The following is a 23,812-nucleotide window of genomic DNA, read 5'->3' as shown; positions in this document are numbered from 1 at the left end:
ACTTAACAAGATAAAATACATCAAATAGGTAAAAATATTTTTTTTAATGGTGACCTTGTAACAATTATGTAACTAATTATATGGATGGAATGAATGAAATTGATAATGGATAATTTATTGAATTGTGAAATCAATAACTACAAATTGAAAGAAAAAAAAAATATTTTTTCTAGATATTTTTTAGGTAGCCCGGACCTCCAATGACAAAATTGAAAGTTTATCAAGACTCAACATGACATTACCTAGACTTCTAACTCAATAAAATAAACTAGAATTCAATTATTCAAAATTTAAAATATTTTCAAACTAGAAATTAATCTCAAAAAATTCTTAGTAAAGTTGGTAAAAAAACAAAAAAATAAATTCAACCCTAAAACTTTATCCCATATTAATAAGAAATTTTTTTTTTCCTCCTCCAAGACCTATGCAAACACACAAACATGGCCTATACCCCACATTAAAAACTAGAAACTCTTATTCTCTTATTATGCCTACATAGAGATGCTTTTGTTGATTTATTGAAGACTAATGACAAGAAAGTATCCTTTCTTAATTATTTTCCTCTACTTTTATCTTATATGATTGTTCTAGTTTTTGTGTTAAAAAAAAAGTGAATCAACTTTAAAAAAATGATGAAATTGACATAAAAAAAATATTTTAAACCCAATTTCTCTTCAAAAAAAATTAAATTGTGTATGAGTTGTCTAGATATGACTTAGTCAACTTGATTGGTCAAAAAATAAACACGATCGACTTGTAAGAAAAGTTTGGGGTTAAAATTAAAAAAAAAAATGATGAAATTGATAGGAAAAAAAAAATATATATCAACTTGGCTATTTATCTAAACCAGGTTTAAAATTAAAATATAATGAGTTTTTTTTTATATGATTTATTTTACTTAGTCAATTAAAAAATAACCTAAATGAATGTTAAAAAAATCATCATGAAATTAATAAAAAATAATAAATTTTTTTTAAAAAATTATAAACAGTACAAGAAGCTTGGAAAAATTTTCTAAGAATTTTAGTTGTGATGCATGAATGTGAATAAAATATTTATTAAAAAAAAACATTTTATAAACAGTACAAATAAACTTGGAAAGCTTTTCTAAGAATTTTAGTTGTGATACACGATTCTGTAAATAAAAATATTTATTTTAAAACCATTATATATATTTATTTCTGTGCTAAGAGCTTTGAACAGAAAGTTTTATTTTTCATGTAATTTCAATTGAGTCTTGTAATTATTAATATTAATTAATATTAAAAACTTATCTTATCATTAATTTTAAAATTTATAAAAATTAATTAAGATATGTATACCTTCATCCGAATATCCCATAATAAATTAAAAAATAATGTATTTTTTAAGAGATAGAGTGAATCGTCAATGATGATGACAGAAACTAAACCACAACCTTTCGTGTCTAATCCAGGCTTTGTCTCCTACGATACTGATGGAATTGCACCCAGCAATGTCTAATCTAGGCTTAATCTCACAACTCATCGCCTACACTAACCTACAATGGTACGAAACCTATTTAATTATAATCGTAGCATGTGTGAGCTCTATGGCATGCTGTCAAAAATTGTAACAATCAACTAGTCAGCTAATGTATTAATCAAGTATGCTATGCACTGTTAAGCCAGGGATCAGAGATCTGGTCTCATTAAATAGCCAAATTTTTGAAAAAACAAAAATTGTTTTTAAATTAATTTTTTTTTATACATTTTTCAGATTATTTTAATATATTAATATTAAAAATTATTTTGAAAATATATAAAAAATTATTATTTTAATATATTTTTAAATAAAAAATATTTTAAAAAACAATTATTACCTTATTCTAATCACCGTAACCGCTTTAGAAACTAAGTTGCTGGCATAATCAAGGAAACGCGGAGACATAGGGACCTGAAATCCCGGGAACCTGTTTATTGTTTGTTTCATAATACTCCTTCGTTAAATAGTAAATACACTCGATGCCAACCTTTAGAATTAGATTCTCATAACCGGGTTTGCATACAATATTTTTAACCTGAGACCATATTCATTGAAATTGGCTGCTTACAACCAATGGAAGCAAGCCACGTCAATAATAGGCCCTGCTGGTGCGCGATAGGCTAACACCTGGGGGTGGAAAGTAAAAACACGAGTTAATAGCTCTGTTTCTGTATTTTAAAAAATATTTAAAAAAAATTATTTTTTTTATTAATTTTAAATTAATATATTCTTTAATGTTTTTTAAATTCATTTATTAATGTTTTGATCTCTTTAAAATAATTTTTAAAAAATAAAAAAATATTATTAAAATATTACTTTAACAAAAAAAAATTATTTAAAAAAACAATCTACAATTACACTTTCATACAAACTTAATATCTTTATAATTCATACTGAAAAGGATAAAAACTTGGATTCATTGTCGTTCTTGTGATGTGAAATACGCAGCTTCTCTTTCGTCCTTGCTTGACAATAATGTATAGCTTTAACCCATGCATAGGTATTATCCCTTTTCTCTTTTTTTACTTTTTTTCGCTTTTCCGAACCCAAAAGATTGGATACTGTCCGGAGAACATTTTGTTTTATTGAGTTCGGAAATTAAGGGAGTTTTAATGTGAGAAAGCCTAATGCATATATATATGTCATTAAAGCACTGGCGATTTTTGGTGTTGAAGTCTTGACTCTACATAATTCTGCACAAGTTCTAACTTTATTCTTTTCCTTCTTCAATGTAGCGATGGTATGACCACTCGATATATTTGAACACCAGTAATGGAACTTGAAGACATTACTCAAATAATGCCACTAAAATGGATTAGACTGGAGCCCATGGCTATTTTTGATAATGTTTCAATATGCCTAGTAGATTTAACATCAAGGTTTATGTGTGAGATATCGATTAAATCTCCTAATTCTAGCAATTTAATTTATTTTCTTGATTAAGGTGGATGGTAACCGATACTTAATACCTGTTAAGCCAATATAATTAATAGTTGGTATCTATAAAAAATCTTATTTAATAAATTTAAGGACTCTCTGATGGTTAAGTCTATCTTTTAAGGAGATGGATTCTAAAAATATAAATGCTCAAACAAAAAATATTCAGAATAAAGCGATTGTGAACACCTTACTTTTAAAACCTAAGTAGATCTTATAGCTCATCATTCTTACCTTTTGTTGAAGCAAGGACTAAAAAGTCATCCTTTATAATAGCATTAAAACAGTCATTTTATGTAACAAACGAGGAAAACATATATCTAACTCGTCAGAAGTCTTGTGATCCAATATGTATCATGATAAGATTGCTAAAGTCTCTTGTACTTAGACTTAACATTTGGGCTGAGCTTGATGGTGATAAGTTGGCTGGTAACTCGTCATACGTCCAACTCATATATACTTGAGATTAACGTTCTGACTGAGCCCCAAAAATATTGAATCTGAAAATTCTCTTAAACTATATATGCTTGAGCTCAATGTCTAGTTGTGCCCCAATGATATTTGTGATCTGGCAGCTCATCCAGACCTATATATTTCTTGGGCTCAACACCTAGCTACGCCTAGCTAGCTTCTAAATTAATATATCTGTCTAGAATACAGAATTTGTAAGGCAATTAAAATATATGATATAAGTCTTTAAATAACCTTTATGTAAAGAAAAAATATGATGGTGGAAGAATAAAAAACATAATAGGTTTATACCTTAAAAACTAGATTTACTTTTAAAAAAAATATTCAATTGTTTTTCCTTTGAAAATAAATTATTTAGCAAGTGAAAGATTATTGTTCAAACGGCTCATTCAAGGGCATGGGCAAGATAAACTAATGGGTTTAAAAAATAATCATGAATCAAAAATATTATTTTATAATAAATTCAAATTTAAAGTCAAAAATAGATTTGTGAAAATCAAATTCAAACACGTCTCAGAACATTATGCACTGAAACCCGAGACCTTGTACCCTACTTTTCTATACTTTTCATGTTGAATTTTTACTTTATTTTTGTTAGCAAAAAATATATTATTTTGTCTGATTTTCACCACAAAAACCTATTTCATGGTAGAAAATAAACAAGGAAATTAAAGGTAACTATGGTATCAAACCAAATCTTTGATTAAGAAAACAAGTAAAAATCTTATGGGACTTCACTAATTCTAGAGTGTTAATTTAAAATCAGATGAGACAAAAGTTTTATTAATCTAGAAGAGGAATAAGCTAAAAGCTTTAATAAATAATTAAAAACCACTCAAGGGTTAAAAATCCACCACCAAGGTTTGTTTTGGTTTAGAAGATCTTGTTATTTTTAAAAGCTTAAATTAAAAATTATATTTTATGTAAATAAAATAAAAATTAATTCCTTCTCTCAAAAAAATTCAATAGTTATTCTACTCGAATCAATAATAATAAAAAAATCATGCTACTAAAGCAAACTTGAATATCAATTTTTCATCAAAAGTAGTCAATAAATCTTTTCCCTCGAAACAAACTTAAAAACTATTTTATTAATAAAAATATATGAAATAAAATATCAAAAAAGAAATAATAATACACCTAAAAATAATCCCTCTCAAAATGGTCAACTCAGAATAATATTTTTTCTTTAATTTAGACCATCTCTCTAGTCATTTTATAATCTAAAAAATAAAAGAAGAAATTTCATCCAAACACTAACATGGTGGCTTTCATTTCTCCCCTTGAGAAGTTAGATTAGCCTAACATCATTAAAAAGTAATGCACAAGGTTAAAACACAAATTGCATAACTGAAGGATCAAACTCGAGTCGAGAATTGCAAAGCAATGTAAACTTTATTGGCTGGGAATTTAGAAGGCAAGAATGAAATTCCTACACTATTCTTTATTCTCCAGAAAATGACATGTCGCTTCCTTTGTTTTGGACCTCATTTATAGTATCGAGAACCCTTACAAAATAGGACATAAATCCCTACCTTTTTTTTTCCGTTCTTGAATTGTGCAAGGCCTCTTTCTTTACTTCTTAATTTTGATGAAATCCATCTATATTTAAATACTTAAACTATTAGCTATTATATAAAATCTTAAAAATAGTTTTATACTAATATAACAACACATACCTTAAAATAATTTTTTTTAAAATCTAAAACTTACATAGGTTTATCATTACTTTGTATTATTTTTTTTTATTTTTTTTTATTAATATGAATGTTCTTATCAGCTTATATGCACCTTGATTAATCTCACAAGTCTGAAGTTAATGGTCATATAAATTTTCAGTGATCCTGAGATTTATAAAAACTCAAATTAATTACTTCTAGAAAAAATCTAACTAATTAAATTATATTTTTTAGTGTGAAAACAACAACCTCAAATACTTGTAGATAGACTATAAACCTGTGTCGGATTTTGATTTGATTACAAGTATAGAGGTGGTAGACAATGCCATATCATAAAAAAAATACCCTCCACTTAATTTAAGGCTATATTTAGCTGTCAAAGACAATAAGAGGTCCTTATGCTAGACACGTAACAATCTCTAGGACCACTCACATGGTGGACGATAACCAAAAAAAAACTAAAATGGAAAGCAGATTTATTATGCACATGTACTTAATTTACTACCCAGTGATTCAATACAATTATTGTTTTACCCTTCCCAAAATCTAATGGCTTTAATGTTAAGGGTAATTCGGTTTTTTTCTAATGACTCATTAGTCATTATGCAATTAACCAGACACAACTTGGTATTTTTGCTTTTTTTAATATAGTAAAATTGCCAAAGTGCCTTTAAAAAAATAAAAAGCAAACGATGGTATTCATACACGATAGCTTGAGTATGAAGGAGGAATTCCTATAAAGAATGACAATGGATTGGATTTAAGTGAGATTTTTTCCACTCGCTTACGATCTTGTTTGTTTAAATTCCTATAGAGGTGGAGGAATTTCTCCATGGCAGGTACCTAGCCCGATTTTTTTACTCTAAAAAAATAAAACATAAACTTAAAATAAAACTATATCTCTATCCATAAATCATAAAACTATAAAATAAACTTTAAACTTTAAATCAATGCATAAAATTATAAAAATACTTTACAAATCATAAGATAAAATCCACATACTATATCACACAATAAAAAATAAAACTCCTTAAAATAAGATAAAAACTTTAAAATATGAAGTGACGGCGGGGTCAAGTGAACCCCTCACCCACCACCGCATCTCTGCCAGTCAAGCCAAAACAAATTTTATACATCCTTGGCTTTGAATAAAAAAAAAAAAATTAACATAATTTATAAAATTTTAGCTATAAACAAATTTAAATTGAATAAGACAAAACTTAAAATCAACCCAATCAAGTAAAGTTAACATCGTAGCTCCTACTACCATGTCTTAGACAAGAAGAAGTTATTATTCCTTTAATAAATTAGCAGTGCACATGAACATGATTTATAAAAACTGCAATGATATGTCTGTCCCTGACTCGTATCAAGTAAGGCTACTTTTCTCGGTATTAAGGCAAAATAATCTCAAATTAAAAAAATTAAAGAAATCTAATAGATGATCTCTATAACTCACGGGTAGAATTATACTATTATTTATCGAATAAACATTTTAAATATTTATATTTTTCCATTTAATTTTGGTTATCTATTTGAATATCCACTGCCCCAATTGCTATTTATTATTCAATAAAAAAAATAATGTAATATGAGATATCCATCGTTTTATTGTTAGATTGCCATCCCTGTCACAAAGTCCCTTTTCCGGAAAAAACGAGAGTTTCTCATTTAGTTATATCCAGGCCTGATTTAGTTTATTTTATATAGCTTGATTATCTATTCTAGTAATTGGGCTAAATGATGATAGGCACGGAATGCTATGGGCTTGAAAATGGGCTGGAGATGTCAAGCATGGACTGCTGTCGGCTTAGACACCCAAATTCTAAAGAGAATGGACGGACTTCTTTGCTCCTCAGCCCATCAATATACTTCGCTCGTTCCATCGTTTCATTTCTTGCTTACATTGAGATTTTTTAATATTTCTCTTGAATAAAAAAAAATAATATTAAAAATTTAAAAAAAAAAATAATCCTGAGATAATCGACCATGAAAAAAATTAAGAAAAAAAATAATTTATTTTTCAAAAAAAAAAAACTTTTTGATACTTTTCCGGAGATTAAACATCTAATTTTCTTAAATAAAAAATATTGTTGAGAAATGCGCATCCATTAGAATATTTGATAATGTTCTATATTTTTTTTCTCAAAAAATATCATATGACTCAATTTTACTCTTAAAAATTTAAAAATATTACAATTTTCTATTTGTTTTCAAAGTTGTTAAACATATTGGACAATTTTAAGGATTAAATATTTTTCAAAAATTTTATCTGGGCATTGTGAAATTCTTTGTTCTTTAAAATCTTAAAAGTTTAAGTTTTTCTTTAATATTTTTTATTTCCCGGGAATTTTAAAGACCCGGATTCATTGGGAACTTTTTAAATTTTTAAAAAACTTTATGTTTAAAATTCTAATATTTTTTTTCTAGAAATATTTTCAAAAACATTCAGTTTTTTTCTAAAAAAGATATTTCTAAAGATTTTTCCGATTGTTAATCGGTGCTGAGTTTGCAATTAGAGGCAATTAAATCCGATGAGGTTGAATCGACTAAAGTTTACAAACAACCTTTTTTACGTAAGTTAATTTGCCTAGTTAGTACAAAAACAGGTGCAAGTGTGGCACTTTTTCAATAACTTTCAATACAAAATAAAATATTTTACATAAATTTTCAGCGCAGTCGAAGTTTAATGAAATATCCTTCTTGACCTATATTTTTCCTTTATTAATAATTAGATTATACTTCCTTAAAAAAGATTAAACTTCTTACCACTCCTTTTCATGTGAAGATTTCTATGACCAATCAGTATTTAAGTTTTTTTTTTTTTTTTTTTTTAAAGGGCATTGTTGCTGATCGGCTAAAAGGCCCAGGGTAAAAAAATATAAACAATGAACAATGCTGTCCAGTTAATTGTCTTGGGCCAGAGGCGTAACAACAAAGACAGTAGCTTGTCCAAACTACTGGTCTGGTCCAAAAGCCCAACTGCTCAAGAGGGGTAGCGGAAGAGAGAGGACCGGACAGGAGGAGAGAATTTACAAGGACTGACGACTCACTTTTCCATGCAATGATAATCAGTATGTTTAAGAGTATAGTATCAGTTATTTTTTAAAATATATTAAAATAATATTTTTTTATTTTTTAAAAATTATTTTTGAAAAAATACAATCAAAATAATATAAAAATATTAAAAAAAATAAAATTTTTTAAAATTTTCAAAAAATACTTTCAAAATACAATGTGAAATATATAAAGGTGTCATCTTGGCTCCTATGATGACCCACCGTATCGTGTTAAAATTCTCGCTAAAATGAATGAAACGGCAATAAGAAAAATCATTATTAGAAGTAAATTCAGTACCCAAGTTTATAACTCTCATATTCAGTACCCAAATTTATTTTTTCTAGACAACATGTAATGCAGGAAAGGAAAACGGAAAGAAAAGGAGAGAGAGTATAGGAATGCACGTGCTCTGACTGCCCAAACACCTGACATACATCAGTTAGAAGCTCATGGCTTGTTAGGACAACAACATCGCGCAATCACCCACTAGTGTGACACAACACAGGTATTAGCACAAACACACAAATGGTCAATGCGGGTTCCCTGTCTCCCTAATGACCAGTGTCATGCCTCCCACGGTCCTTGTGCAATTATAATTGTACGCCCAGAGGATCTATTTATAATCCTACAAGCTTTTAAAACTCATTTTTAACCTTATCGATGAAAAATATTTTTTAGACTTTATTGATATAAATATCTGTAATTATCGCTCTTTCAAAAACAAAAAACAAACTCGAGAGATACAAATTGTAAGTGTGTGAACAAAAATGAAATAATATATATATATATATATATAGGATGAAAAAAAGAAGCCAAAAGCATTGTAGATGAACAATTTCCCATCCAACATCGAGCTACAGTGTAGAAGAAAACACCATAATCATTCCATTTTCTTTAATAATTAATATTACAATTTGTATTTGAAAACATTTTTTTTTTATTCGAGGAAACTCTATCTCCTATAAAAAGTACTTTGTAGGTCCAGGTGAGTGAGTAAAATCTCGGCTGTCCTAGGCTTTTATAAAAGATGCACGCCTGACTTGAACTCGAGACTTGTTGTGCAGATCTCAAACTCTTTGCCACTACATTATATCCTTGGGATGTATTTGACAACAAGATGGCACTTGGCAAACATAACAACGAGCGCGTCCGTTTGGACTGCAATCATCCCGTTGGCCTGGGTTTTGACCATTTGTCTACGCGATTCCGAGCCTTTTCAGCCTGCAAATTAATTTCTCAAAACTTGCGAGCAGAAGATCATATGAATTCAAGTTGAAGCTGTACAGCATCAGTCATCAATATAAAATTCTAGCTCTTTATCCCAGTTAAATTTATCGTTATGGTGGCCAATGTAACAGTTTGGGTAAAAGTTCCACCAAGAATCATCCCACACCAGATGCCCTGGTACATAAAATAATCAAAATTAGAAAACTCTTTTTTTTAGTGGCCGTTATCTTGTAAAAATGTCGATTGTTTTTTCTCCAAACCCCAATTGTCAATCGGAAAAGTAGTTTACTCTATGTTCTGTTAGCTGTTATCTCCTGCAGAATAGATGAAAGGAAAGTCATGGAAGTAAAAGAGATCCCAACTTTGGAAACTCACCTTAATACCCAACTTCAAGACCCATCCCGTAAGAAATCCAAGATGGAGCCCAATAATGTAGTAGCAGCCAAGATTTACATACGCGATCTTTGTTTGCGACCCTGATACTACGGCCACTCCTGTCACGGCGAAGACGGTTTCTTTTAATGGATAGAGAGGAAATCGGAAGGGACAACCAGCTCCTCTATAGCGATAACATAGAATTAACAGTTTATTATTATTATTATTATTGAATATTGTTAAGTTATAGTTAATTAACTGGAAATCTCGAAATCACCTGACAGAACCAGTTGAACATTATTAAGGAGAATACTGATGGCTAAGAGGGGCGAGAGGCTATCAACCTCATGGATAACATCAGCGTCAGAAGTGAATGCCAATGCAATCTTGTTCTTCAATAGCATGATAAGCACGCACAACACAAGTCCAGTTATTGTTGCAAATGATTATTGCTTTACTATTCCCAGCTCCTAATTCATTGGACGCTCTCACGTTGCAAAATTGATGGTAGATTTCTTTGAGTGTAAGATCAAGAATAGCTAGCTACAGATATATAGATGATTATATTGTTAAATAATATTTATGTTGTCTTATTTATTAAGGGTAGAATAGTACTTTCAGTTTAACCTATATATACTTTATTTGTAATTAGGTTAAGACTATGTATTCATAATATACAGTTCATTCAGAATTCTAGCCTCCTTTTTGTGTTTGATCTCAATTAGTTTAACATGGTATCAGAGCTGGTTTTATGGAACGAAGCTTAATCCCAAATACAGCTTCGCGGATCCAACTGCAATTATTTTGGTTTTATGGAACGAGCTCAATTTTTTTTTGGAGTGATATTTTGTCTTCCGCTTCTGCAAAATTAGGTATTTCGACAGTCTCTGCAATTATTTTGGTATTTCGACAGTTTCTGCAATTATTTTGGTATTTCGTCTTCCCTTCAGCTTCTGCAATTTGGTATCTGCGTTCAGTTTTTGCAAATTTGTTTTGTGTTTTGGGAGTAATCGTATAATTTCGAGAAGATATTTGTTTAGTTTCTGCAATTGAGTATTTTGTCTTCCGCTGCTTTTGCATTTTGGTTATTTTGTAATTGTTGATTATGGCTACTGAAAGAGATGATTCGCTTCAGTCTGTGAGTGTGAGGTTGGATGGGAAGAACTATTCATATTGGAGTTATGTAATGAGAAATTTCCTTAAGGGTAAGAAGATGTGGGGGTATGTTAGTGGAACTTATGTGATACCTAAGAATATTGAGGAGGGGGATGCTGGTTTGATAGATACATGGGAAGCAAATAATGCAAAGATCATTACTTGGATCAACAATTCTGTTGAGCATTCAATAGGTACGCAGTTGGCGAAATATGAGACAGCAAAAGAGGTTTGGGATCATCTGCAAAGGTTATTCACACAATCAAATTTTGCAAAACAGTATCAATTAGAGAATGACATACGAGCTCTTCATCAGAAGAATATGAGTATTCAAGAGTTTTATTCTGCTATGACAAATCTTTGGGATCAATTGGCTCTTACTGAATCGACAGAATTAAAGGCATGTGGTGCCTATATTGAGCGTAGAGAGCAGCAAAGATTGGTACAGTTTTTAAAAGCACTTCGCAGTGATTTCGAAGGACTTAGAGGTTCAATTCTGCATCGTTCTCCACTGCCTTCTGTTGACTCTGTTGTCAGTGAGTTATTGGCTGAAGAAATACGTTTTCAGTCTTATTCTGAAAAAGGAATTCTTTCTGCTTCAAATCCTTCAGTACTAGCAGTACCTTCTAGGTCATTCTCTAATCATCAGAATAAGTCTCACACAAGGGTTGGCTTCGATGAGTGCAGCTTCTGTAAGCAGAAAGGTTATTGGAAGGCTCAGTGTCCTAAGTTGAGACATCAGAATCAAGCTTGGAAGCCTGGAAATCAGTCACAATCTAATGCTCATAGACCACCTCAGGGTTATAAACCACAACACCACAATACTGCAGCAGTAGCTTCCTCGAGTTCTATTACCGATCCTAATATTTGGCTGAGCAATTTCAGAAGTTTCTCTCCTTGCAGCCACAAGCAATGTCCGCTTCTTCTTCCATAGGTCAGTTGCCTCATAGTTCCTCAGGTATGTCACATTCTGAATGGGTCTTGGATTCTGGTGCTTCTCATCATATGTCTCCAGATTCCTCATCTTTTACCTCTGTATCCCCTTTATCCTCCATTCCTGTTATGACTGCTGATGGCACTCAAATGCCCTTAGCAGGTGTTGGTTCTGTTGTCACACCTCACATGTCTCTCCCTAATGTTTATCTTATTCCACAACTCAAATTGAATCTTGCGTCTGTTGGTCAAATATGTGATTCTGGTGATTATTTAGTCATGTTTTCTGGTTCCTTTTGTTGTATACAGGATCTACAGTCTCAGAAGCTGATTGGGACAGGCCGTAGGAGAATGGACTATATATTTTGGATGAGTTAAAAGTGCCAGTTGCTGTTGCTGCCGCTGCTACTACTACAGTTGATTTGTCTTCCTTTCGTTTGAGTATTTCATCTTCTAGTTTTTATTTATGGCATTCCCGTCTAGGTCATGTTTCGTCTTCTCGTTTGAGATTTTTGGCATCCACAGGAGCTTTAGGAAATTTGAAAACTTGTGACATTTCTGATTGTAGTGGATGTAAATTGGCAAAATTTTCCGCCTTACCTTTTAATCGAAGTATTTCTGTTTCTTCTTCACCGTTTGATTTGATTCATTCTGATGTATGGGGACCTTCTCCTGTTGCCACAAAAGGAGGGTCTCGATATTATGTCTCTTTTATTGATGATCATACTCGTTATTGTTGGGTTTATTTAATGAAACATCGTTCTGAATTCTTTGAGATATATGCAGCTTTTCGAGCTCTTATCAAAACTCAATATTCTACTGTGATCAAATGCTTTAGGTGTGATTTAGGTGGGGAATACACTTCTAATAAATTTTGCCAATTGCTTGCCCTAGATGGAACCATCCACCAAACTTCATGTACAGATACTCCTGAGCAAAATGGTGTTGCTGAAAGAAAACATAGGCACATTGTCGAAACTGCTCGTTCTCTCTTGTTGTCTGCTTTTGTTCCTAGTGAGTTTTGGGGAGAAGCTGTTCTTACTGCTGTAAGCTTGATTAATACAATTCCATCTTCTCATAGTTCGGGTCTATCTCCTTTTGAAAAAGTTATATGGGTATGTCCCTGATTATTCCTCATTTAGAGTCTTTGGTTGTACTTGTTTCGTTCTTCGTCCTCATGTAGAACGAAGTAAGCTATCCTCTCGATCCGCTATTTGTGTCTTCTTGGGCTATGGTGAAGGTAAAAAGGGTTATCGTTGTTTTGATCCAATCACTCAGAAACTTTATGTGTCTCGTCATGTTGTCTTCCTTGAGCATATACCTTTCTTTTCTATTCCATCCACTACTCATAACCTGACTAAATCTGATCTTATTAGTATAGATCCATTTTCTGAGGATTCTGGTAATGATAGCTCTCCCCATGTTCGATCAATTTGTACTCATAACTCTGCAGGTACTGGTACTTTACTCTCTGGCACACCTGAAGCTCCATTCTCATCTACAGCCCCTCAAGCTTCATCTGAGATTGTGGATCCACCTCCACGTCAGTCCATCCGTATTCGTAAGTCCACAAAACTACCAGATTTTGCTTATTCTTGTTATTCTTCATCATTTACTTCCTTTTTAGCCTCTATTCATTGTCTTGTTGAGCCCTCTTCCTATAAAGAGGCAATTCTTGATCCGCTTTGGCAGCAAGCTATGGATGAGGAACTTTCTGCATTGCATAAGACAGATACTTGGGATCTGGTTCCTCTACCTCCTGGTAAGAGTGTTGTTGGTTGTCGTTGGGTGTATAAGATCAAGACTAATTCTGATGGGTCTATTGAGCGATATAAAGCTAGGTTGGTTGCCAAAGGATACTCTCAACAGTATGGTATGGACTATGAGGAGACATTTGCTCCGGTTGCAAAAATGACTACTATTCGTACTCTTATTGCCGTAGCTTTCGATTCGTCAATGGCATATTTTCTCAACTTGATGTTAAAAATGCCTTCTTGAATGGAGATCTTCAAGAAGAAGTTTATATGGCACCCCCTCCTGGTATTTCACATGACTCTGGATATGTTTGTAAGCTTAAGAAAGCATTATATGGTCTCAAACAAGCACCCCGTGCTTGGTTTGAGAAATTCTCTATTGTGATCTCGTCACTTGGCTTTGTTTCTAGCAGTCATGATTCTGCTCTTTTTATTAAGTGCACTGATGCAGGTCGTATCATTATGTCTTTATATGTTGATGACATGATTATTACTGGTGATGACATTGATGGTATTTCAGTTTTGAAGACAGAGTTGGCTAGACGATTTGAGATGAAGGATTTGGGTTATCTTCGATATTTCCTGGGTATTGAGGTAGCGTACTCACCTAGAGGTTACCTTCTTTCTCAGTCGAAATATGTTGCAGATATTCTTGAGCGGGCTAGACTTACTGATAACAAGACTGTGGATACTCCTATTGAGGTTAACGCAAGGTACTCTTCTTCTGATGGTTTACCTTTGATAGATCCTACTTTATACCGCACTATTGTTGGGAGTTTGGTATATCTCACCATTACTCGTCCAGATATTGCATATGCTGTTCATGTTGTTAGTCAGTTTGTTGCTTCTCCTACTACTGTTCATTGGGCAGCTGTTCTTCGTATTTTGCGATATCTTCGGGGTACAGTTTTTCAAAGTCTTTTACTTTCATCCACCTCTTCCTTGGAGTTACGTGCATACTCTGATGCTGATCATGGTAGTGATCCCACAGATCGCAAGTCTGTTACCGGGTTTTGTATCTTTTTAGGTGATTCTCTTATTTCTTGGAAGAGTAAGAAACAATCTATTGTTTCTCAATCATCCACCGAAGCAGAATATCGTGCCATGGCATCTACTACCAAAGAGATTATTTGGTTACGTTGGTTACTTGCTGATATGGGAGTTTCCTTTTCCCATCCTACTCCTATGTATTGTGACAACCAGAGTTCTATTCAGATTGCTCACAACTCGGTTTTTCATGAGCGGACTAAGCACATTGAAATCGATTGTCATCTTACTCGTCATCATCTCAAGCATGGAACCATTACTTTGCCCTTTGTTCCTTCTTCATTGCAGATTGCAGATTTCTTTACCAAGGCGTATTCCATATCTCGTTTTCGTTTTCTAGTTGGCAAACTCTCGATGCTTGTAGCTGCCGCATCGTGAGTTTGAGGGGAGATGTTAAATAATATTTATGTTGTCTTATTTATTAAGGGTAGAATAGTACTTTCAGTTTAACCTATATATACTTTATTTGTAATTAGGTTAAGACTATGTATTCATAATATACAGTTCATTCAGAATTCTAGCCTCCTTTTTGTGTTTGATCTCAATTAGTTTAACATATATAACCAACCAAAGCAGCTCTAAATGCCTGATTTGGGAGTTGAAATGTATTCAAAGTGTTTACAGGAATGGACTTCTGATTCTATCTCGTAAGATTTATGGACATCTACTCGATAAGGAGTGACATTATTTGAACTCGAATTAAAACACTAACATGGCCATGCCGCCACACATACTGACTACATAATGTGTTTTAGGATATTACAGGTGAGAAGAAGAGGTTCAAAATAGTACCCGCAGCTGCAAGGAAGGCCAGGGGAATCGTGAATTCCCACCCAATAGTACCCATGCTGCAAATTTTTAATCCTTGGTTAAAGCAAGGCTTCCAGAATCGCGAGCTAATAACAACTGCAAAGACAGCAAAGGAAAAACCGTCTCTTACCAGACTGAGAGAGCATCCACAGCAAGTGTCGAGTTTTTCAAGTGCCCAGTCATTATTATAAGTATTCTATAGTACCAATTCTCCAAGCTGCAGCAAATAAGAGCTAGATGTAAATTCTTGGTTTAACTGTATTAAATTTGCTGCTTAGTTAACGTTCTTGGTAGAGCGTGGAAACACAAAATAACAATATTATTTGCCTTTGTATATGATATTTTGCTCAAATATGGATTATAAATGGGTAAAAAAAGAAATTTGTTGCTTCAGTTCACGAACTATATCCACCTGATGAATTAGTGATCTTCACTTTTTCTAGCTGGATACAAACACGCACCAACCATTTTGACTACCCCTCAAAACATAAGGCTCCATGTAAATGACCTTGCTCAACAAGAATCGATATGTATATCACTGTGTTTTTTTTTTTTCTAAAAAAAAAAAGATTATCAAATTATAACCGTATCAAGATCTGGAAGATGTTTTTTAAAAGAAAAAAAATCATTCTGATTAAGGTATTCGGCGAGCATTAAGGGAATTCGGAGGAGACAGGACTACATACCAGAGCATGACCCCAGAAGCAACAGAGAGCTTGACAAATTCCCATAGCCCAGAAAAGGCTTGGACGGAAAACCCAGTCCAAGTAGAAGGGCACCGACCACAAGAACTATAAACGAACAACCCAAGTGTTAAAGCCCACCAGGATATATCCAAAGCAATAGCCACGCCAACAACCCCGAAATGGAGCTCGTAAACGAAGAGCCAGCTTGCCAAGGCATTGATCCCCAAGCTCACCAAGGAAACCCAGGAAGTCACTTGATTCTTTAGCTGGCTCTGCAAGAACGTCCGCAATGGGAACAGAAATGCAAAGCTAAAGTGCAAAGGTATCAACCATAAAGCCACCGCTCCCGCCATCTTTGCCACTTATTCATCAGCCTGACCTAGACGTTTGAGAAGTGGAGTGGCAAAAACGTAAAATGGCAAAAGCAAGAAACAACACAAGAGCAGAACAACCCAAGATCTTTGCATGTAGATGCCCAACATATGGTATCTTTCAGCCCCAAAAGCTTGCCCACAAAGTGTCTCTAAAGCACTTGCCATTCCTAACTAATTAAAATGCGAAAACATCCCCTAAAGAAGATTAGAGCATATAATCGAAAAAAGAAAATAGAAAAGAAGTTGGTTAGTTTTGGAGATAGAAAATGAAAATCAAATAATATCGCACCAGGAAGCCAACAATAACGGTATTCGAAATGGAGATAGCAGCGAGCTCAACACCACCAAGATGACCAGCAAAAGATTGATCAGTGATCATGTTCATGGAGAACATGGCCATAAGACTGAAGATGGCTGGCCCTGCAGTTTGCCATAGCTTCTTTGTTTCAACCCAGATTCTTGATGCAAGATCGTCCTTGTTTTCTTGATCATGTTGATCTTGGAGATACAAGGCTTGATTACGTTCACTATCTGTGTCAACACTCCCCATCGAAAGGAAAAAAAATGCAATATAATCTAGCTATTCTTATTTGCTTCTGAGGGAGAGAGTTTGTTGGATGTATAAATAAGAAAAAGTTTCATGGTTAGTAAAATTGCTGTTATATGGCTGATATGGTTGGCAATCAAGTGAAAGGGCATCTGGGCATGGATTGTATAGGCTTGAGGACACATGGAGGTAAAGGTGGCAAATGAATATGGGAAGGGGTATAGGAAATATGTTGCCCATTTACGTTTATGATCCGTTTATTTTTAATATATAGAAACTCAAACCTTAATTCCGAACATTAACTCATTTAAAAAAAATCATTGCAAAAAATATATTGAATCTGAGTTATAAAACAACTCAGCATCTATATATAATGATAAAATTAAAAAGAAAATAAAATAAAATAATTAATTTTAAAAATTCATTAAAGTAAATTCAACAAAAAAAATAATAAATAAAAAGAATCAAGATAACCCAGATTATTTTTAAAATTAATAAAAAAACTATAGAAAATATATAAATTAAAATCCAGCCCAACTTTTGAAAAAAAAAATCCCACATCATTTTATTAAATAAAAAATAGCCTCTGCATTATTAATATAATAATTTGGATGGAACATCTAGGACGCATTTTTGATACTTTAAAGATCCAATTAATTAAAACTTGGTGCACAAGTTGGTGATTTACACAAACATTAAACTGTTGGAACTATAACATGGAACAGCTTAAAGGAAAGCATTGCAATCTAATGTGCTTAACTGATGTAATTGCATATTTGAATGCAATGGTAGTTTTTTTATTAAAAAAAAACAAATAGTGAGAAATTCTGTAAATCCATAGGGGATGCCAAAACTAAATAATTACTACATGGATCTAAAAATGCAGGTCGCACCTTCTTTGATCGATATTTGGGGCAGTCTGGCTCAAGGATCCAAAGAACACTCCAGATGGTAATCGACTGCCATCCAAGGGAAGCGGGATCGGCTAGCTTTGGTTAAGGTAATATCTAATTATCTGGATTCTAGCTAGCAACGCTAGAAGGAAGGTCCATGGATATGTTAATGGCTTATGTTGTTGAGAAGGAGGAGGCACTCGAACGAAAAACTACAGGAAGCCCGTCTAAACTTCTCTGCCATGACAAGCAAATTTTGCGATGGAGACGGTGGCTTTTGGATGTAAAACACCATTTTGAGCAGCAACAGAAGCAGGTTGGAAGGACACTGCAGGTTTAGCTACAGGGGCCTCCCTTGTATATCAGCATATTATTTTATTTTGTTTTTTTGGTTATGATTGTAAATAATCATATCACATGTTTATAAACTAAACATATTTCTTTCACTTCTCTGATTAAATAACTCTTTGGACAACACATACGTAGTTCGCGTAAAAGCGTGTAAGAATATTGAAAAACCAAGAGAGAGGTTTTGATTTAGTCAAGTGAGGGATTCCCAGGTAGACTGGGTTCAGGACAATACAATACGCATCAGAATTGTCATGAATATGGTCTCAGGCTGGGCAATAGCTAATTACCATAAAATCTAATATGGGCCACATCAGCCGGCCCATTCATCTGAACTTGCAAACATTTTAAAAATATTAAATCTTTTTAAAAATATTTTTAAAATACAAAAAAAATAAACAGGATAAAAAAGCTAAGAACCGTCCATAAGATATCCAAGCGCAGCCCTGATTTACATTTGCCAACTTTTCTTGCAATCCGGATCCTACTCCTCTCCTGTCACGTTGAAGATGGTTATTGATGGATGGGTTTTATGGGAACATTAATTATTGATGGATGGGTTTTGGATGTTTGATGGATGGGTTTTATGGGGACATTAATTATTGATGGATGGGTTTTGGATGTTTGAAGGATGGGTTTTATGGGAACATTAATTATTGATGGATGGGTTTTGGATGTTTGATGGATGGGTTTTATGGGAACATTAATTATTGATGGATGGGTTTTGGATGTTTGAGGGATGGGTTTTATGGGAACATTAATTATTGATGGATGGGTTTTGGATGTTCTGGGGGTCTAATGAAAATAGTTGATGTTCTGGGGGTCTAATGAAAATAGTCGATAGCATGGCATTCATCGATTGGTGATCTTGCTGTCATTAATTATGGATATCAACTGCATTTTGCTTTCAGTATTGAATTTTGTCAAGTCATTCACATTTGATTGGAATTCTTTTTCATTCTGGTCCTTTGAGAAGCTTTAAACAGCGTTATATGAAGTCTATGTAACATTTTTAAAGCAGACCACCAGTCATTAAAAGAAAAGGCAATATAAAATCCATTAGTATTTGTGAAGATGTAAAGGCAAGAGATCGGATTTTCTTCAGGGATTTCATATTTTTCTGAGATTAGCATATAACACGTATTTTGAGGCAGTGATTTTAGTTTAAGAGAGTGTTTAGAAACGTAGGTAGCCTGTATTTTTTAAAAATTTTAATTTTTTTATTTAAAATTAATTATTTTTTCATATTTTTAATTGTTTTAATGTTTTGATTTTAAAAATAAATAAAAAATATTATTTTTATACATTTTAATATGAAAAACACTTTAAAATAATTATGAATATCCTTGAAATGACCGAGTTTTAAAAATAGGGATTTGATGCTTTGACTTCATTAGGAGTTAGGACAGGAAGCACCAAGGATTCTGCTAGACAAACGCACGTATACCCAATATTCATGTTACAGCAGCATCAAGAGAAACATGGAGGAATGAATATTTTCATTTTTTTGGTAAAATTAATATTAATTTGCTTAGCATGTAGGAAATGCAAAAATGAAAAACAAAATCATGTGCTTACAAAGAAACTCGGTTGCCGCCAATAGGGCAACACTTTACCGCTCTAAAGACAATGAAATGCAGCTTAAATAATAAAAATTTTCTACTCCAAGAATTTTTTGGGTAAACCTCTTCTTCGCAATAAACCCCTCGAGGACTGTTATCAAATTGAGTCTCTCTATCATTGAACATCTGGCTTCGATTGCGACCACTTGTTCACATTAATGCGAGCCTTTTCCGCCTTCAAATTCAATGCGTTGACAAGTAAAGGATCATAAGAGAAACATTTATGCATTGTATAGAGTTGAAGTTCTAAAAGAGAAGTCAGTTTATGCTTCCTACCTCCTTATCCCAGTCGGATCTCATGGTTATGATGACCAATATCACCGTTTGAACGGCGGTTCCACCAAAAATCATCCCACCCCAGATGCCCTGGTATACCCACAACAGCGGTCCGAGAAACAAACTTCTATTAGTAACAAAGAATTAACAATCTCTCGATTGCACAGAAGAGAAAAGAGAGATTTGATGAAATGGCCGCTTGAGATATTCAATCCATATTACTTGAAAAAAAGCTTTTTTGATCGGAATAAATTTAATTGAAGGCAGTTAACTCACCTTAACACCCAACTTGAAGACCAATCCTATTAGAACTCCAAGTGGGAGCCCAATAATGTAGTAGCAGCCAAGGTTTACATATGCAACCAATGCTTGCCATCCTGCTCCTACCGCAACTCCTGCCATGGTGAAGGAATTGGTAAATATAATTTGAATTAGAAGGAAAGAAGACAGGAATTGAAGTAATGTGTTGGCAATTTTTTAAAAAAAATTTTGTGTGGGGGGGATCATAATTGACAAGGGGTTTGAAAATTACCTGACAAAACTGGTTGAACGCTGTTAAGAAGAATAGTAATGGCTAGAAGCAGGGAGAGGTTATCAACCTCCTGGATAACGCTGGAGCTAGAGGTGAATATTAATGCAATCTTGTTGTGTAGTAACATGATAATTACGCAAAATATAAGTCCAACTATAGATGACTGCACCACGGATACTATAGTTGCAAATTTTGCTCCCTTGCCATTTCCAGCTCCTAACTCATTAGACACCCGTACTCTGCAAATTTGACAAGCTTTTCATGGTTGTAAATTCAACAAGAAGACAGAGATATACGAATCATTTCTTGAAGTGATAGCTTAAATAGCACTGTGTGTAACTGACCCCAAACCCAAATACAAGGAGTACATCTTCTTCTCTTCATCACCTCAAAACTTATAATTAGTGAATTATGTTCAAAAGATCAGGAAATTACCCTGTAGCCGCGAAGAAGGCCAAAGGAATCATGATCTCCCACCCATTAATACTCATGCTGCAAATTTCAATCAGAAATACTAATTAAAGTGGAGATCATAATAAGTGTTTTACAGAGGCGCGCATGTTCTTCTTTCACAATAAGAATCTAGCAAGTAAAACAGGGTTTATGATACCGAGAAATTAAAGAAGAGATGGAACACTTTAAAAAGAACATCAATCGTTAAAATCTCTTACCAGACTGACAAGGCATCCACAGCAAGCGTTGCGTTCTTCAAGTACCCTGTCATTAATATCAGTATTCTGTAGTACCAATTCTCCAGGCTGCGTACCAAAGCCAGATACAAAGAGCAAGTTATTATTTTCTTCTTTTTTCTATTTAATTATGAGCAATGCTGCGCAAACTAATAAATCATACAATACAAGATTCTCTGTTCATATATGGCTAATCATTTTTTAATAAAAAATAACAACAACAACAATAATTTGATGACAGTATATGGCAAAAGAAATGAAGCGCGTGGAAAAAGAAAAAGAAAAAAAAGGGTAAGCTCATGAATAAACATAAAAGCATCTGACTGGTTCAGTCTCCCAAGAAGAAGCCCAACAAGACTTGAGCCCAACATCAAGCGTGTTTGGCAGTGTGGTAGCGGTTACTTTTCAAATAGCTTTTCATGCTGAAATACATGCAAATGATGTTTTTTTATTTTTTAAAAATCATTTTTGATATCAGTACATCAAAACGATCCAAAAAGTACAACCATAACTCAATTTTAGCAAAAAAAAAAAATTAAATTTTGTTAAAACGCCGGTTTGGCAGTAGTATCATCGGCAACTACCAGTCTACCAGAGGATTCCAACGCAAGAACCAACCTATTAGAAAAAGATTAAGAGAATTTGATGTATCTATTCTTAGTTCATCAATGAACTAAACCCCATCCCTTCTTTTTCCACGCCCCTACATATTAAAATATGCTTATTTATTTTTATTTCACAAGAGAGATGTTTGGACTCCATGCTTCTTGAAGGCACACACCGATGCCAGTCAGCTGCAATTTATTGACAACATGTATCTAAGCCTTACCTTATCTCTCTTGGAGAAACAGTCCTTCAAAAGTTAATTGATTACTTTCTTTCATTTTAATTAGATTTTTCTTTATAACCACATCCACTTTAATTAGACAGGAGCAAGGGAATTTTGAGGATGAGAAGAAGATACCAAAGCATGACTCCAGAAGCAGCAGACAGTTTGACAAATTCCCAGAGGCCAGAAAAGGCTTGTGCCGAAAACCCAGTCCAAGTAGAAGGACACCAACCACAAGAAGTATATATGAACAATCCAATAACTATAACCCACCAAGATATATCCAAAGCAATTGCAGCACCAATAACTCCAAAATCAAGCACATAAACAAGGAGCCAACTCGTCAACACATTGACCCCTAGACTCGCCAAAGAAATCCAGGCTATCACTTGATTCTTTAGCTGGCTCTGCAAAAACCTCTGCAATGGGAACTGAAATGCAAAGCTAAAGTGTAGCGGTATCAACCATAAAGCCACCAATCCTGACTGCTCTGCGACGTCATCGGGCTGGCCTAAGAGTTTGAGAAGTGGAGCGGCAAAAACGTAAAATGGCAAGAGCAAGAAACAACAGAAGAATAGAACAATCCATGATCTTTGCATGTAAATTCCCAACATATGGTATCTCTTTGCACCAAAAGCTTGCCCACATAGAGTCTCTAAAGCGCTTGCCATTCCTAGCTGTTTTTTTTCAAAACCACTTTAAGAAGTTTAGACAATAGAAAGGAAAAGGTGCAAGATTGAAAGCGAAATTTCCAATAGCATACCAGCAGTCCGAAATTGAAGCCAACAATAACAGTATTGGCTATGGAGATTGCAGCAAGTTCAACATCACCAAGATGGCCAGCGAAAGCTTGGGTGATGATGTTCATGGAGAAAGTGGCCACCCTGCTGAAGATAGCAGGCCCAACGATTTCCCATAGCTTCTTTGTCTCAGTCCAGACTCTAGATGCAAGCGGGTCTTGATTTTCTTGACCGACATCGTGGTTGACTGGATCATCTAGTAACAAGGTATCATGGAGATCATCACCATTTATGCTGATTCTGCCCATTAGAGAAAAAATGCACCACTGTATTTTTCTTCGCGACTCTTGAGGAAGCTAGAGAGAGCGCTGGGGAGAGAGAGGGTCAGAAAGAAAAGGTATAAATAAAAAAAGTTCTTACCCCGACCTAGCTTAAACGGTGTCCAAATGCACGTTAGAATTATTAAAAATATGGACAGATTATTTTGGACTGCCTATTACTGGAGGTCCGGGTTACCGCTCACCAAATTATTTCTAGCGTTAGAGCTATCTTCCATATATAAAAAATATATATATATAAAAAATCATATTTTCATTATGTAAAAAATTATTATCAATTTTATTTTTTAAGATAGCGTTTAATATCATGTTAATAATTATTTATTTTTTAAATTATTTTTTATTTTTAATATCAATACTAAAAAAAACATCATGAAAATTAATTCAGTATAAAAAATATATATATAAAAAAAAAAAAAAATCCTTGCATTCCGTACGAAACACCAACTATCCTTGTGAATGCTTTTAGGTGACAGCTTTTGAATGT

General features: G+C 33.5%; 1 protein-coding gene and 1 pseudogene across 2 annotated transcripts; both read right to left on the bottom strand.

Moving 5' to 3' along the window:
* Positions 1-9,458: 9,458 nt before the first annotated feature.
* On the bottom strand, positions 9,459-17,061 carry LOC118031493 (protein DETOXIFICATION 27-like; annotated as a pseudogene).
* Positions 17,062-19,781: 2,720 nt separating this feature from the next.
* LOC118031584 (protein DETOXIFICATION 27) lies at positions 19,782-23,489 on the bottom strand. 2 transcript variants are annotated; one of them, XM_035036042.2, is made up of 8 exons: positions 23,011-23,489; positions 22,383-22,924; positions 21,401-21,487; positions 21,165-21,221; positions 20,730-20,968; positions 20,474-20,592; positions 20,198-20,287; positions 19,782-20,096 (listed from the first exon to the last, which is right to left on the bottom strand). In XM_035036042.2, the coding sequence occupies exons 1-8, from the start codon at positions 23,293-23,295 to the stop codon at positions 20,037-20,039; spliced, it is 1,479 nt and encodes a 492-aa protein (XP_034891933.1). In that variant the 5' UTR covers positions 23,296-23,489; the 3' UTR covers positions 19,782-20,036. The 2 variants fall into 2 exon arrangements, with proteins under 2 accessions (XP_034891933.1, XP_034891934.1); XM_035036043.2 differs by having other exon boundaries at positions 22,383-22,943; positions 23,011-23,150.
* Positions 23,490-23,812: the final 323 nt, after the last annotated feature.

This window comes from Populus alba, chromosome 11 (assembly GCF_005239225.2).
Source record: "Populus alba chromosome 11, ASM523922v2, whole genome shotgun sequence".
NCBI classification, from domain to species: Eukaryota; Viridiplantae; Streptophyta; class Magnoliopsida; order Malpighiales; family Salicaceae; genus Populus; species Populus alba.
This window is presented reverse-complemented; position numbering and strand designations above follow the sequence as displayed.

Bases quoted from the DNA above. Each gene is read 5' to 3' on its own strand.
- LOC118031584 (XM_035036042.2), bottom strand. From the start codon at position 23,295: ATGGGCAGAATCAGCATAAATGGTGATGATCTCCATGATACCTTGTTA. The intron at 21,222-21,400 runs GTAAGAGATTTT...TGAAATTTGCAG, and splicing joins GTGGATGCCTTGTCAGTCTG to CATGAGTATTAATGGGTGGG. The intron at 20,593-20,729 runs GTAATTTTCAAA...TCACCATGGCAG, and splicing joins CGTTCAACCAGTTTTGTCAG to GAGTTGCGGTAGGAGCAGGA.